Source organism: Protopterus annectens, chromosome 13.part0 (genome assembly GCF_019279795.1).
Source record: "Protopterus annectens isolate FY-2018-M chromosome 13.part0, PAN1.0, whole genome shotgun sequence".
In the NCBI taxonomy this organism is placed as follows: domain Eukaryota; kingdom Metazoa; phylum Chordata; order Ceratodontiformes; family Protopteridae; genus Protopterus; species Protopterus annectens.
The window spans coordinates 420,929,693-420,947,134 of NC_056747.1; the positions used below are offsets into that span (position 1 = coordinate 420,929,693).

Sequence of the window (17,442 nt, forward strand, 5' to 3'; positions counted from 1 at the left end):
ATTTTGGGAGAGTGAGAGCTCTTGTGTTGGCAAAGAGTTAACTTTTTTACCAGTTTAGGTCTGCCTCGAGGTGGATCACCCATGAGAAAGATGGACAAGGATCTGTTGTAGTTAAGTGTGTAACTTTTAGTAACTACTGGTTATATATGGCTTAGGTGGACTGAAGAAGAGTGGTGCAAGTTTAAAAACATTTGCGTTAAGGAATCGCTGCTGTTTATTGCTGCTATGGAAATCTAGGATACTTTAGAGAGACACTTGTTAGGTGCATACATTTTTTTTATTGTACAGAATAGAATCGGCTTTGTGTTGTGTAATCTGTTCTTATGACTTCTGGGTTGAATGATTGGAGAGCATAGATGGTGTGAATAAACTCTTATCAGGAAGGATAATACATTTTGAGTTGTAGCTGGAATAAGAAATTTTTTTTTCAAAGGGCAATTTGGATGAACAGTGTAAAAAGCTGATAAAATTATAAAGTTAATGCAAACTTTAGGCTTAAACAAGTAAAAGTTGGTGAATAGAGCATGTTCTTGTAAGTAATAATTTCTAGATCGAATAAGGAATTGAGTTGAATGATAACACAGCAGCATAGGACAGAAGAACTGCATCAATAAATGTATTGAGTGCCGGATCTTGAGAGATATGTAAATAAGGGGTGATGGTATTTGTGGTTTACATTGGAATAGAAATGTAGAAGTCAATGAAGAAAGATGCACTGTTTTGTGCCTAGACATAGTATAGGCTTATTGAGCTGTCACATCACAGTTGCAATAAAAGAGCAAAAGAAAGAGCATGTAAAACCTTTAAAAAATGTTCCATGGGGGCAAGGCCCCACACCCTGCCTTGATTACAGTATAATGGAGAAAGGAGAATTCAGCAGTAGCCCATTATTTTGATACAAGAAAAAGCCCAACAGTCTCACACTAATGGTTTCTCAAATGAGTATTGATCAGTAGTGTTACATGCACAAGTCTCTCATGTATATATAAATGTGTGTGTGTGCACAGTTATGCAGGCTCCTTACTACAGTTACTGACGCACTGATGTACTAAATAGTCATTTAAGAAGCCCCCAATGTCACCCCCACAATAAAACCCATTCTTAAGGTAAACATTACCAGTCAACATAAATTAATTTCACCTGTTCTCATACATCGTGAATAACTCTCAGTGAAAAGTTCTGTTTTAACAGTACTGTTTCTCTGCTTAAGATGAAATCTGATATTGTTAATCTTCGTTCATTCCTTACGCATGGGTATTGGTTCCAACCTTGGAACCAAGCCGGCCATTTTCCAAGCTCGCATCAGCTCTCGAGCTGAACTCTTAATCATAATCCCCTCTCCCAGTTGCCTTAGATTTCATTTGACGCGTTGCCATTCGGTCGTGTAAAGCTACTTCTCTTGAGCTAAGTAGTTATTTGTTGTTTGATAGTTTTTCAGGTTACTTTTCTGTCAGAAAAGTTTATATTTCATTGTCTCTTACCCTTATCACATTTAGCGTACATAATTTCTTCACGTTTTTCTAATCTTTTCTTTACCACTTTTACCGTGCGGTATCTCTCTTTACCATCGTTGTTAATCCCTTCCCCCCCTTTTTCTCATACCTTCGGGTACTCTCTTGTACCATTGCTGGTACCTTTTCTATTAATTAATTTGCTATCATTGCAGATAAAGGTAGTCCGGGGTTTAAGCAGTGTTCTGGTTGTGGACACAAACTTCCTTCTCTGATGCGCACACTGTGTTTATTGTTTGGGAGCTTCCCATTTGTCTGTTGACCCACCCTGTAGTATTTGTGAGAACTTTTCGAATAAAACCTTGTTGGAAAGAAAAAAACAAGCTGTTACTGAAGGGACTTCTTAAATCTCCCTTTTCAGAGGCTATTTCTGGGTCGGAGGCCTCAACCCCTCTTAGAGCCCATAAGAAAATCTTGGATGTTCCTACTAAGGCTAAATCTTTGCCTTTGTCCCTGGCTGGGGACTCCCACCAACCACAACCTAAAAAGGCTAAAGTTTCGTCTCCAGAGCTCACTCAGTTACCCCCAGTGCTTTCGGTGCCCAGACCTTCGGCACTGAATCCTTCCGCTCCATTAGTGATCTCTGCTCCGTCTTTTCCTGCAGCCTTCACTATATCAGCATCGAGGGGCTCCTTGGTTCAGACTATTACCACTGTATCGGCACCGACCGTTCAGTCGGCGCAGACCTTGACCGCGTCTGCTCCGAGATCTTCCTCTGAGCAGATGCCTTTATTGTGGACTCCAGTTTTAACGGTTCCAGCTTTGGCACTGACAACTACTTCAGCACCGATCCCTATGTCGGTGCAGACCATGACCTCGGCACCGATGACTTCTTCGGTGCAGATAACTGTAGTCCAGTCTGTCCCGGCACCGTTGTCCTCAGTGCGGACAGATGAGATGGGCACCAAGTTTGCCTCTTATGTGGACAGGCCTGTTTCTCCCTCAGTCTCCGTGAGGTCCACTAGAAGCCTTTCCAAACATGATTTGTTGCGTCTTGTGGATCGGGTGCTCTTGGCCAGAGGTATCCCACCCCCCAGGAACTATCCTTCCTTGAGAGGTGATCACCCATCTGCAAAGACCCCTGCTTATTCTCTTCCTTCATTGCCTTTGAAGTCCATGGATATAGCACAGCCTTCTCCTTCTGCGGTCCCCTTTATGGATCTCACTAAGGAACCACAGTTGCCTTCGTGGCAGGAAAATTTTGCTACGACCCAGGACGTCAGTTGTAACATGCGTAGTTTGCTGCTCCACAGCCATCCAGGGACTCCGGGTCGGCAGGCTGAGCCACTTAAGGAAGGGGTGACCCCTGTCCTAGACATGCACTCCTCTTCGGGTGGATCAGCCTTCCAACTGATGGAGAAGGCCTTCGCTGCTGCCAATACTGGACTGTCTGTACCTCCGCCCTCCTCAGGTACACTGGTTTCACAAGTCGCACCTAGCGGACACCGGGTGCAACGGCCTCAGGACATATTCCCACAGGAATCCCCTTTTCCGCTGTCTTCTCCTGCTGAGGTCCACCGGAAAAGTTCTTTGTAAGAGGAAGCACATGAACTCCACAGAGGAGTCCCTCACTGAAGACACAGATTTCAATGCAGGGGAAGGATCCCCTTGGTCACCCTCTGAGGTATCCTTTGATGATATCCTCGAAATCCTGAAACAGGTGACTGGCAGTCCTCCAATCCGACCTCTGAGGAATCTGTGTTCCTGCAGGCCTTTCGCGACTGGCCCCCTACCTCCTGGGTTACTCCACCTGCCGATGAACTTGCCCGGCTCATCGTGCAGCATGCTTGGAAGGCTCCTGATACCGTCAAAGCTATTCCCCGGAGGCCAGATAATATTTTGTCCCCTCCTGCTTCGGATCCCCATTGGTCCAAAGGTCTTCCTGTGGATGCTTTGGTGGTGGCAGCCGCAACAAAAAGGGATCTAGCAGAAGAAGAAAGCCAGACTGTCCATCCGCCTAACAGAGTCCCGGGCCCTGGACAGGGTAGGGAAGCGCACCTTTGCTTCAGCGACCTTTACTATCAGGTCTCTGAATTATATGGTACGTTTTACCAGGCTTTAAAGGGATCTGATTTCTGAGCTGTGTGAAACCTTGGCTAGTGCCGTGTCTGATGAGGTCTTGTGACAGTGGCCACCATTGAATCTATATCTAACTCCTCTATGCAACTGATATCTCACTCATCAGAAGGAGCAGCTAGAGCAAGCGGGTTCAGCTGCGGTCTTGAGATGACACACCTGGATGGTCTTGTGCAATTTCGCTGAACCCTTTAAGGCTTCCTTTCTTAACGCTTCCATTGAGGCCTCTTTGTTTGGGCCCAAAGTCAAAAGCACACTGGCCAGATGTGAACAGGACGGTAAGACCCTTTCTGCCGTAGGTGTCCATTATTCTTCCCCTCAACGTGCTTTCTCCCGAAACCAAGAGAGTGGGAAGATATGGTTCAAGAAATATCAGGGTCCCTTCTGTGACACACAGGCCGAGTTGTCCCCCAGAGGCAGAGAGGGAAACTCACAGGGAAGACTCTCCTTTCTGGGCAGTGGGGGTCCACGTAACCAGTGTTCCAGGGATTCTTTCCATGGTCAGTCCTACCAGCGCTCCTGAAGAGGAGCCCAACTCCTTTCCTCTGGAGGTGGTTGGGGGACGTTTCTCCTTGTACCCTTCTGCCTGGCTAACCATCACCACCGATTCTTAGGTACAAAGGATTGTAACCAGAGGTTATCATATTCCCTTCGATCTTTGTCCTTCCCCTTCAAAAAACCTTCCCGAAGTTCCACTCAGTCTAAGGGAAGAAGCAGCACTAAAGATAGAAAAGCTGGTAAAAAAGAGTCTCATCCAAATAGTCCCTCCAGACCAGATAGGATCCGGATTCTACTCAAGACTATTTTTGGTGCCAAAGAAAACCAGGGACTGGAGACCAGTTTTGGATCTCAGTGTATTTGAGCAAGTTTGTGAGAGTACAAAAATTCCGGATGGTCACAGGTGCAGTCTATCCTCCCACTTTTGGAAGAAGACGATTGGATGTGCTCGATAGATCTTCAAGATGTGTACTACCACATAAAAGTGGACAGGCCATCAAGATGATTTCTGCGCTTCCGTGCGGGAGCCAGTCACTACCAGTTCAGAGTACTGCCCTTCGGACTCTGTACAGCCCCTAGAGTGTTCACAAAGTGCATGGCAGTTGTCACAGCTCACTTGCGACTTCAAGGATTCCAGGTGTTTCCATACCTAGACGACTGGCTCATTTCTGCCCCCACCAGACATCTACTGGAAAAAGCCCTGGCATACTCCCTCCTCGCTGCTCAAAGGCTAGACATAACCATAAACTGGCAAAAATCCAATCTCACCCCATCTCAGTCGACAGAATTCATAGGTGTTATATTATTGGACACAAAAAACTGCAGAGCTGCTATTCCAGAGCACAGAATTCTAAGGATAAAGCAACAACTAGTTCCAATCCTTTCAAGGAAAAAATCCACGGCTCACTCGGGTCTACAGCTGTTGGGTTCCATGGCAGTCACCATCAACATTGTTCCCCTGGCCAGGTTTCACATGAGGCTTCTACAATGGCTACTGCTCACCCAATGCCTTTTCAGCATCCTCTTTCAGCCATGATTCTAGTAGCCCACAGGTGCAAACAGGATTTAAATTGGTGGATGACCCACAATCCATCACAATGGTCTTGCCCCTTCTCCCCCCAGCAACCCAAGGCCACAGTGACCACGGACGCCTCCCTGATGGGGTGGGGGGGGGGGCTATGTCAGCGACAGACAGTCCAAGACACTTGGTCCGAACTGGAGGCCCATCTGCATATAAATGTTCTAGAGCTGAGCGCGATGCTTCTGGCATTGCAAGCATTCCATCCCCTGCTGCCGTCTGGGACAATTGCAATTCAATCAGACAACACGGCAGTGGTCAGGTACATCAACAAGCAAGGTGGAACCAAATCTTACCCCCTTTGTCAAGAGGCCTTCAGGATATGGCAATGGGCGATGGCTACCAACCGTTTTCTTCTAACAATGCACATTCCTGGGAGTTCCAACGTGATAGCAGGCAGACTCAGCAGATGCATTCTTCAACTTCACAAGTAGTCCCTGAATCCCTTGATAGCGACGGAGATCTTCCACCGCTGGGGCCTTCCTTGCTGCGACCTCTTTGCATCCCCGACCAACTACAAATGCAGCAATTACTTCGCCCTGATTCCCCCTCCGGGACAGTCACCCAGGGACGCTGTTGTCCACGATTGGCCCTCGGGTCTTCTTTACGCATTTCCACCCTTTCCCCTAATTCCACAGTTTCTGAAGAAAGACCATCGGTTGAAGAGCAAGGTGATCCTCATAGCACCATATTGGCCCCGACATATTTGGTTCCCCTTCCTTTGGCCTCACCTACTAGATTGGCCATGGATTCTCCATCCAACACAGGAGTTGATCTCACATCCACAGAACCTGATTCCTCCCAACTTGAACAGCCTGAAGCTCACGGCTTGGCTACTCCCATTCCCTTGATTCCCAGGCAGAATGATCTTTCTTTACCAGTACGTGATATTCTCATTGCTTCTCATAAGTCTTCCACTAGAATCACTTATCTGAGCAAGTGGAAAAGTTTTACCTGTTTGCTGAAAGATAAACAAGTAGACCCCTTTTCAGCAGCAGTGTCGATAATACTAGACTATCTAGTCAACCTTTTTCAATCGGGTCTGTCGGCCTCTACCATTAGAGTTAATTTGGCTGCAATTTCTAATTTTCATGAGGGTGTCCAGGATTCCTCTTATGTCCCATAAATTATGCAAGACCTTCATAAAAGGTGTGAATCATCTGAAGCCACCTATTAGAGAATCTATTCAACCATGGGATTTATCATTAGCTCTACAAGCTCTGACAATGTCACCTTTCGAACCAGCCTCTTCTTGCGACCTCAAGTATTTGTCATGGAAAACCTTGATGTCCTTCAAGGATGCATCTGCAGTCCTAACAAATGGGTTGTCCTGCCTCAGGCAGCCCTTCGGTCGGCCGGATTCCAAAGTCTGGGTCTGGCCTCGGCTGATGTCGCACTTCACCCGACGTCACTGCGGCTGTCAATTGGGTATAAAGGCATCAGCCGACGCCATTTTCCTCAGTCTTTCTTGCCGCGCGGTGCCCGAAGCAGAAGCTGTTCGCAAGTGCCGGTCGGTCAGATCCAGAGTTTTCTACTACCGAAGACTTCTAAAAAGCTAAGTACCCCGTTGGGGACTCTTTCTTGCCTCAGCCGATGTCAGAAAAAGTAAATAATTGTTTAACTTGTGGGAAACAAATACCTCATAAGGATTTCCACTCTTACTGCCTTCCTTGCTTAGGCCCAGACCACGACGTAGCAGCTTGTCTAGCCTGTGCTTCCTTCAACCGACGGACACTTAGACGTCGGTCGGAGTTTGCGGAGGAGTTTTTTGGTCCCGCTTTTGCTTACAAAATGCCGTCGGAGACTCCGACTTCGCATTTAGCTAAAAAGCGTAAGGAAAAGGACAGACTCTCGCGGTTTCGGCCGAAACCACGGTTAAGCCAACCGCGAGTGTCTCGGTTTCGGCTGAAACCGAGTCCTCGGTTCTTCCTTCGGCCGAAAACATTCCTCCTGCAGCCGAGGCCTCACACAGCATGGCTGAATCTGCTACTGAAATTTCTCCTGCTGTAGCAGGCACCCAGGATTTATCAGATACTATTCCTTTGGACATATCTACTCCTGCACGTGGAGCTGCTAGGCCCCCTGCATCCATGTCTATCAAGGCTTTCTCTAGGGCCAAAGCAGCTAAATCTTCTAAGGCCTTGCCTTCTAAAACCCCCTCACACAGGCCTAGCTGTAGTTCCCAAATGCTTAGCCTGGCAGAGGATCTCATTTCTTTGATCAGGGGATCCCAACCTCACCCTGACAGGGCCTCTCATCCCCCTCCAGAGAAGAGGCCTAGAGCAGAGCCCCCTGAACCAGTTTCTACGGATTATTCTTCTGATGATTCAGAAAACTCAAATCCTCCTGAAGGCCCTTATTCTCCATATGAGGATTCTGACGCAGAAGACTCCATTCCTTCTGCCTCTCCTCCTGAGGAATTTTCTTTTGGGGAAACCTTGCATGCTATGAGGGAACAATTTCAATGGCAGGGCCAGGATTTTTCAGATTCAAGGAAACGGCTCAGGACCTTTTTGCATTTGCCACAGCATAGGCCTTTAGCCATTCCTCCAGTACTAACAGTTGTGGATGATGCATTCAATGATGCTTGTACTGCCCCTGACTCTCTTCCTCCGGCCCCTGCTAAGCCCGACAGATACTACAGGGTCCCAGACACACATTATCACCTGTATAAGGCTCCTATTGCAGATCCTGAAACTATTTCTCAAGGCCCCAAAGCTGTAGCAACTGCCAAAAACCCTCCCTCTGAAAGAGAATCTAGAGCATTAGAGAGATGGGGTAAAAAGTTTATACTTCTGCTACTCTTTCGCTAGGGCTTTAAACTGTCAATTCCACATGATTCAGTATCAGGAATTTTGTTAGATCAGTTAAATAAAAAAACTATCCTCTCCTGAACCTATAGACCGTAAGTCCCTTCAGGATTTGGTACATAACACTCAGCAGGTCAGTAATCATTCCTTAAAATGCGGCTATGATGCACTGGAGGCTTCCTTTAGATCAGCTATGACTGGTACAGTGATCAGAAGGCATGCATGGTTAAAAGAGCAATCCTTACCAGACCATGTAAAGTCAAAGCTCCTGGATGCACCCATGGAGAAACTCAGTTTGTTTGGCTCCCCTGCACAGCAAGTGTTAAAGAAGGTGGAGGAAAAAGCAAAATCTGTCCAAACAGTCAAGGACTTCTTACAGGTCCAGCCTCCTAGGTTTAGTAGAAATTGGCCTTCGAAGAATTGGTCCTTTCCAGACACCAGAGCAGAGAGAGGCAGAAATAGGCGCTAAAGAGGCAGAGGTCAATCCAGAGGTGCCTACAGGGGACATCAGTGGCAGCCTAACAACCAGAGAAGTACTGCCACAGATCCAGCTACTACCACTTCCACAGGACAGTCACAGTGACTTGGCTCTGATACCGCCTACCAGGGAACAACTGGAAGCACCCTTAGGCGGAAAGCTAGCCTTATTTTCAGTAAACTGGCATTACATTACAGGAGACAAATGGATTTTACAGACAATAGACAAAGGTTACAGGTTTCACTTCCATACTCTACCAAGGAAGAGAGGAATGCCAAACCTACCACCAAACCAAAAGACAAACGCTCTAGAACAAATCAACCACTTACTAAGGATGAGAGCTATAGAAAAGGTACCGGCTATGGAACAAGGACAAGGATTTTATTCCAGACTTTTCCTGGTGCCAAGAAAAGAAAACCAATGGAGGCCTATTCTCGACCTGTCCGCTCTCAACACATATCTCATTGTTCCAAAATTCAAAATGCTGACCCTACAGCACCTTCTTCCCATGCTGGGCAAGGAGGCTTGGCTGGTGACTCTAGATCTCAAGGAGGCATACCTGCACGTCCCTATTCGACCAGATTGCAGAAGATACCTCATATTTCTTGCAGGATCAGAGCATTATCAATTCTCAGCATTGCCCTTTGGCTTATCTACTGCGCCCAGAGTATTCACGAAATGCCTGGCATCAGTAATTGCTCATTGCAGGCTTCAGGGAATTCAAATTTATCCATACCTGGACGACTGCCTGCTACAAGCGGACAACAAGATCAAATTAACAAAAGATTTGGAAAAGGTTATTCACCTACTGCAGGCCTTGGGATACACAGTCAACATAAAAAAGTCAAGGCTGGTACCATCCCAAAGGATTACATTCTTGGGTGCAGAACTGGACACATCAAATCAAATGGCATTTCTCACAGCAGAAAAGCAAAAACAACTACCACTCTATTTCAAGGCATTAACAAAGCAGAACCAGCTTGCAGCAAGGAAAATCCTGCAAGCCCTGGGTTACATGGCATCCTGCATAATATTGATCCCACATGCCAGACTGCATATGAGGAAGTTGCAATGGTACCTAAGGAATTTATGGTCTCAGCACAAGCACAGCCTAGAAACCCAAATTCCAATAATTCCATGCCTGAAGCAAGAATTCTTGTGGTGGGCTCAGGCCTGTCAGTTGAACAAAGGACTGCCTTTCCACAGCCCTCACCCAAGCCAGACTATCACCACGGACGCCTCAGACCTCGGTTGGGGGGCACACATGGCAGACAAGTGTATACAAGGCCTATGGACACAGGACCAGCTGAACATACACATAAATCAAAAAGAGATGCTGGCAGTGAAACAGGCAATTCAGACATTCAGACAGTTTCTTCAACAGGGTCATTTGCTGATAAGGACGGACAACACCACAGTTATGTGGTATATCAACAAGCAGGGAGGCACACATTCACACCCTCTATGCCGGATGGCAATGGACCTGTGGAATGTGGCCCTGAACCTCAACATTCAGCTCCAGGCCTTATTTGTGCCAGGAAAAGAAAATATATTAGCAGACACATTAAGCAGAACTACCACGGATGCCCACGAATGGATGCTGCATCCGGATATCTTCAAAACCATTACAGAGAAATGGGGGCTACCAGAAATAGACCTGTTCGCATCCCCACACAACCACCAATTGAGAAAATTCTGCACAAGGACATACCACCCACTTGCTTGGAAGGTGGACTCCCTATCCTTCAGTTGGGAAAACCTAACAGCATATGCATTCCCACCTCTACCTTTGATGCACAAAGTGCTACTGAAGATGAAAGAAGATCACCCAAGGATCATACTGATAGCTCCAGACTGGCCGAGACAGCATTGGTACCCGCTTCTGAGAAGTATGTCTCGGACACACGCATGGCCTCTACCTCTAGTTCCTCTGCTGCTAACACAGAACAACTTCAAAATCCTGCATCCAAACTTGAAAACACTGCAGCTAGCTGCCTGGAATCTTACATGAAACAAAATAACCCAGATTTATCCCAGAGGGTTAAAGACATTATCCTGGAGGCTCGTAGACCCTCCACAAGGAAGACTTATTCAGCAAAATGGAAAAGATACCTCATTTGGAGTGCAGCAAAAGGAGAAAATGTATCATTGGCTAACATAGCTAACATCCTGGAATATTTAGCAGAACTTTTCCACAATGGCCTGTCTTTACTCCTCCATCAAGATTCATGCATCAGCAATTTCAGCAGAATACAACATGGATCCTCCAGTCTTCTCTCATCCTCTACTCAGGCAGTTTCTGAGAGGAATTAAAAATGTAAAGCCTCCAAGGAAGCCACCTCTACTTACATGGGACCTGAACTTTGTGCTGGAAAAGTTAACACTTCCCCCTTTTGAACCAGCAGCAACAGCAGAATTACAGTTCTTATCTTGGAAAACTGCTTTCCTGCTTGCAATCACTTCAGCAAGAAGGGTTTCTGAATTGCAGGCATTAATGGCAGTACAGCCTTTCCTTATCTTCCATCAGGATAGAGTGTCCTTGAGAACTAACCCTACTTTTATGCCAAAGGTGGTCTCCAGGGTATCATTGAACCAAGCAATCCACCTACCAACATTCTTCCCCAACCCACAGAACAGGAGGGAAAGACTACTGCACACCTTGGATGTACACAGGCAATTGCGCTACTACCTGGACAGAACCAAGAACAATAGAAAAACTGACCAGCTTCTGGTAGCATATGCAGCAGGAATGGAAGGAAAAGCAATTTCAAAACAGACACTCTCAAAATGGATAGGAAATTGCATTAGATTTTGTTACTCCTTTCATGGGAAGACAACTCAAGAAAACATCAGACCTCACTCCACAAGGGCTACAGCCACTACTACAGCTTTCTTACGAGGAGTGGCTACCAAAGACTTTTTAGAGGCTGCTACTTGGAGCTCCGTGCATACATTTGCCAAGCATTATAATCTGCCTTTATACTCCAGATCCCGAGCAGGTTTTGCAACTGCTGTTTTGCAAGGGATCTCAACTACACCATAATCTTCTTAGTGCCTCCTCCCCCAGTTTGGCTATGGTATTCTACCCATTTGTTAGGACTGCAGATGCATCCTTGAAGGACATAGTACAGTTTTGTACCTACCATAAATGTAGATGTCAGAGAGGTATGCATCTGCAGTCAGGATTACCCACCCTCCTTCCCCTCTGTGGTACTCCTAGGGTATTTGCCCATCTTGTAGCTAGCTGGGGGAATCTATTATGGTGTATTTGTTTGTATATATGTACATACATGCTTATTTTTTGTTTGCTGTCTACTGTTTGGAATCATTTGCATTTATCCAAATTTAGCCTTCCTAGAGGGCACCTGGCATCTGGGGCAAGAAACACTGAGGAAAATGGCGTCGGCTGATGCCTTTATACCCAATTGACAGCCGCAGTGAAGTCGGGTGAAGTGCGACATCAGCCGAGGCCAGACCCAGACTTTGGAATCCGGCCGACTGAAGGGCTGTCTGAGGCAGGACAACCCATTTGTTAGGACTGCAGATGCATACCTCTCGGACATGTACATTTATGGTAGGTACAAAACTGTACTTTTTTTGTCACCATTACTTCTGCCAGACGTATTTCTGAGCTTCTAGCTTTATGTATCAAGAGTCCATACTTGATTTTTCATAGAGATAGTGTCTCTGAGAATTAATCCATCCTTTCTGCCTAAAGTGATCTCTGAAATGTCCATTAATCAAGCCATTGAATTGCCAGTTTTCTTTCCCAATCATTCAAACAGAGGAGAGTAATGCCTACATACCCTAGATATCCACAGGCAAATCCTTTTTTACTTAAACAGGACTAAACCCTTTCGTAAATCTGACCAGTTATATTTGGCCTTTTCTGGACCTAGATTAGTATCTGCTGTTGCTAAGGTCACATTAGCTAGATGGTTGAAGGACTGTGTGATCTTCATTTATACACAACGTAATATCTCATTGCCTACTACCATGAAAGCTCATTCAGCAAGGTCGGTGGCAACTTCTGCTGCCTTCCATGCCAGAGCTTCTTTACATGACATCTGTGCAGCTGCAACTTGGGCTACGGCCTCATACCTTCATCAGTCATTACAAATTGGATTTGGCCTCCAGGGGAAGAGCATCTTTCGGTTCTATGGTACTCAGGAATGACATTCCATGAGAGCCTCCCAGGAATAGAGGTAGCTGGGGACTCTGTCCCATGCGTAAGGAATGAGTGAGGATCAACAATATCGGATAAAGAAGTTATGTCTTACCATAACGTTCCATCTGTATTGTTGATCCTCGTTGAGTCATTATGACCCTCCCTCCTTCCCCCTCCTGTGGCTTCTAGTGGATCTCACCATCTGGTTATCTTAGGTTATTTGACCAGAGGTAGCCTCTACCTTCTTTTGACTTGCAAACTCAATCTGAGGTAACAGGGAGAGGGGGATTATGGGTAAGAGTTTAGCTCGAGAGTTTGAAGATGACGCGAGCTTGGAAAATGGCCAACTCTTTTCCGAGGTCTGAACCGATACCCATACGTAATGACTGAACGAGGATCAACAATACAGTTGGAACGTTATGGTAAGACATAACTTCTTTTACATTGCCATGAACAGTAAATCAGAACTTGGAATAAACTACTTAACTGATTTCATACAGGTTTTCTTGATGATTAAATTACAGGCATGTGAGGAAACTACAGAAAACTGCTGGTGTGTTGAATTGTGTAAGCGTTGTATTGTGTTTTCTCTTTCAAGTTTCGCTTACTAGCTTGTATGGTGGTTGAACTTGGAGTGTAAGTGTTGGGTGCAGCCCTCTTGGTCTGACTCAGAAGCATTTGTAGCACTAACAGTAGAAACTAAAGAGAATTGTGCCAAATTGGCAATATCAGAAGAGTAAATCCCAACAGTTGTGCAAAACGTTTCCCCTAAGATCCGCAGGTATGGAGATATGTTTCTTTTGCGTTTCCCCTAGAAATTACACCAGAATTCTGAGTATTCCATTCCCCTGAGTAAAGGTAAAATTGAGCAAAAGTATCAGCATTAAGCAAATTCATAGTAGCTGAGAAATGTCGGATGTGCAATATTTTCTGTTACTGTTTTGAAAATGGAGGATCGTTCTTCAGTACATATGTGTATGTTGTAGGTGTGTGTATGTGTATATGTGTATATGTATGTATATATATATATATATATATATATATATATATATATATATATATATATATATATATGGATGCAAGCTTCTGTTAACTGTTGTTTTTTCCCCATTTTAATAGAGAACCTGTGACTGTTGAGGATGCCGAAGACTATTTTGACATTATAAGCAACCCAATGGATTTCCAGACTATGCTAAACAAGCTGACGTGTCGCAACTACCACTCAGTGCATGAATTTATTGATGATATGAAACTTGTGTTTAACAATGCAGAAGAGTACAATCAGACTGGTAGCCAGATACTTTCTTGTTTGGAGAAGACAGAACAGTGTTTTGTTGATTTGTTAAAAAAGCATCTCCCCAACTACACGTATATGAGGAGAAAGCATAGACGACAGACCACCAGGCGTATAAAAGAGGAAGAGGAGGAGGAGGAAGAGGAGGAGGAAGAGGAGGATGAAGAGGAGGAGGAGGAGGAGGAGAATGAAGAGAATGTTCAGGAAGAGGAGGAGGAAATGGAAGAGGAGGAGGAAAGTGTGGAAGATGACCAGACAAATGAACATTCCAGTGGGCATAAGGGAAGGAAATGAATATGAAGAAAGTCATTTTTCTAAAACAGCATATCAGCTGCTTTGAAAACTGCAAAAACATGTCTTTCTTTTGTTTCTACTGCATCTAATGTACTGGATCAGCTGTCACATTTTGGGCAGAGAAGAGCATCCCAGAGTTTGGATTGGTCTGCAGTGAAAAACTTGGTTTGGGGGAGGGGTAATAAGTGATATAAAATCTGCAGTGACATTTAGCCATTTTAGGTTAAAGATGGTGACAGGAAGAATATGTAGGACAAATGACAGCTTATCTTGACTTCTGCATTCTTAGTCTTGTAACCCACAGAACAGCTACATTTTACACCCACATTTGGATTCCATTTTTGTGTTTTGGTTTTCCATGCAGGAATTTCCTTTATTTTGGCAGTTCACAGTAGCTGATGACTGATTTTCTTCATGTTTAAAAAGATACCGTAACTGTTCATCACCAAAGGCACTATGGCACTGGATTCCACTCATGGAGTACCAGTGTCTAATGGTGTTGCAGAGTTGCACTTGTTCCTGAAACAGAATTAAAATGTAGGTTTTTGACTGCTGGAAGCATCTTGGAAGCATATTGGTCATTAAGGATGTTTACAGTTACAGCGTTAACTATAACCAGACTGGCATAAGCTGTTGACATCTCTTTTTGATGCACTGGGAAAGCCAGATAATGGATACAGCAAAACTTGCATTCAGAGATTAGATAACAGCTGTCTACTGAAGAACAGGTAATGGTGTCCAGCCTTATAGCATTTCAAAGTGTCGTCAGATGGTGAGCATTAGAGCAGTCACTGGTTATTAGGACATTAAAACATCAGCCAGTGCTGGACAGTTGTGCCTATGAGCTGTTACTTTGGCTTTAGAAATTAGGTTGAAGAATACAGTCCCTTTCACTGTATTATCCTATTGTTCAGGAAAAGCCACCTTTGGGGGGGAAAGTACTAAGGGCACTTAGAAATGGAAGACTTTTCATTTTTAAAACCTAGAGACATTTTTAAGTTTATTGTATAAAAGACGCCGTGTAAAGTAACTCCATTGTATGTTGGCAGTTGTACAATACATAATGTGACTGTATACATTTGTTTCTCTCCCCCTTGAGCAGTTTTAAGTCGTATATTAAAAAGCACTATTTTGAATGTTAAGTTGAAATTTAACTGGTCTGAATTCCTAGTACTCAGAATTATGTATTTTTTTGTCATTGACGTTGTACTGTGCATTAAACAGTGGTCAGTGACGTGACCTTTACCCCAAGAACTTTTTGTAAACTGAAATAAATTATTGCATAATCTCTTATACACATTTCTCCTGAGTTTTCACATAAAAGGCGGGAAATTGGTACTTGTTCACCACTCTAGGAACCCTTAGTCTAGATTGAAAGTCATAGGAAGCTGATCATATTTTGAGAGTTTACAGAATTAAGCCTGTTAATGTATATTTGGAATGTAAAAGTAACATCCCATTTTGAAGACACAGTATTTTCAGTTTCTAATGCAGGGCATATTTTTATTATGGTATTTGAAGAGACCACCTTCTGCTGCAGCCACTTCTTTCCAAAGTTTCATCGTGGATTGGTTGTTGAACTTGTTTTAACATTTTGTGCCTTTAATAGCACACACTTGTATAGCATATATATAAATATATATATGTATATATATATATGTTTAGGCAGTGAAATCTGAGTTGTGTATTTTTAAGTTTCTTTTTTCTCTCCCCAAGAAAGCTCACTTAAAGCTATTGGGGCAGAACTTGTATAAAATACAGAGTTTAAAAAATAAAAGTGCATTACGTGTGTGTAAAATATCCATGTGTCTGAAGCACAACCCACTAAGAATCTAAAACATCAAACAGTAATGAAATGGCATGTATTCTACATATACTACACAAAGAATACTAGAATGTTTTCAGAAAATCAGTTGGTTAGTGGAATTAGAGTGTGCAGGCATATGCATTAATTAATCAGTGACCAACAAGTAGGTGTGGGTATATCAGGATTTACCCAGGGTAGGTGTTTGATCACAAGTGTGAAGCCCGAGTGATCAAACAAAGCCAACCATGAGTAAATATATACCCACACCCACGAATGAGTTATTACTATATATAATGTTTGAAAAGGAAATTGCTTAACTTTCTTAAATGTATTTGTAAAACAGCACCATAGTGGTGGGTCCACATTGTCATTCTTCCGTAATTTTTGTGGTACTGTGCATGCGTATAGGAGTTAGGTTCCCATGCTTGCACAGTATAAAAGTAATGGAGAAAAGAATAACTGTTGCTTTTTGAGTAGCAATGGCGAAAGAGATTCTCCATTGCTGCTATGGGAGAAAAAATCTGGATATTCTGCAAGGTTTTGGATACTTGACAGTTAGGAGAGTCTGCTAAGCTTTACGGAGGGGCATTGCAAAAAAGGAAATTCTGGTACATTTCTGTCCTTTTATTTTTCAGTACGTACTGATTTTGCACTATTTCTACATAGCTTGCCACCGAATGGTACTTTAGCAGACAAACTTTTTTCTATTGGTATATGGTTGATTTACAATGGGCATGCTGGTTGGCCTGACCAGTCAGCATGTATGTTTTTGAGTATAACAAGCTATCATTGTGTAACTTGCATTAAACTTGAAGAGGTGAGGTTTATTATCATAGCTGTAGTCCACACATGCACACCTGAAACACGGCAGTAGTAAAATTATTCAGTATCACAAGGATTTGCTGCATGAAAAGGTATAATTCCAGCATAGTGTTTTTTTCAGTACCATATTTTGACTTTTATAAGGAGTTATTGGTATTTACCCATTTAGGTAAATTTATGTACTGGACCTGCTTGAGACTACACTCTCACTGCAGATGTATTCTATTGAGAAGATATTTCTGCTCTGAACAATGTCATAACATAACAGTAGGGGTTGATACTATTGCTTGTATTACAAAATTATGTACTGTACTGTTCAGTATGCTACGGGTAGCTCAATTGCCATTTCATATGTTCGCTATTTTTATTTTTGATTTCTGTAATGTGATTTGACTCTCATTTCAGTAGTGTTCCATTTCTCAGCTGAACATTTTCAGTTTGCTTTAGCAGTTTTGTTGTCATAGAGTTTACCAGATTGGGCCATCTCTCTCCTAAAACTATAATCTGCATCCCCAAGAAAAGAATGGTCATTTAAGCAGATACATGACATATTATCAAGTGCCTTAATATTCATGTCTTTTTACCAAGTATAAACAGTCAGTGACA

At 43.8% G+C, this 17,442-nt stretch overlaps 1 protein-coding gene across 1 annotated transcript in view; it reads left to right on the plus strand.

The window, feature by feature from the left end:
• Nucleotides 1–16,007, plus strand: part of BAZ1B (bromodomain adjacent to zinc finger domain 1B) — a 2,173,382-nt gene extending 2,157,375 nt beyond the window's left edge. Inside the window, exon 19 of the mRNA XM_044054836.1 lies at nucleotides 13,739–16,007. Coding sequence (XP_043910771.1) covers nucleotides 13,739–14,207 — 469 coding nt within the window. The 3' untranslated portion in view covers nucleotides 14,208–16,007. The remainder of the gene's footprint in view (nucleotides 1–13,738) is intronic.
• Nucleotides 16,008–17,442: the final 1,435 nt, after the last annotated feature.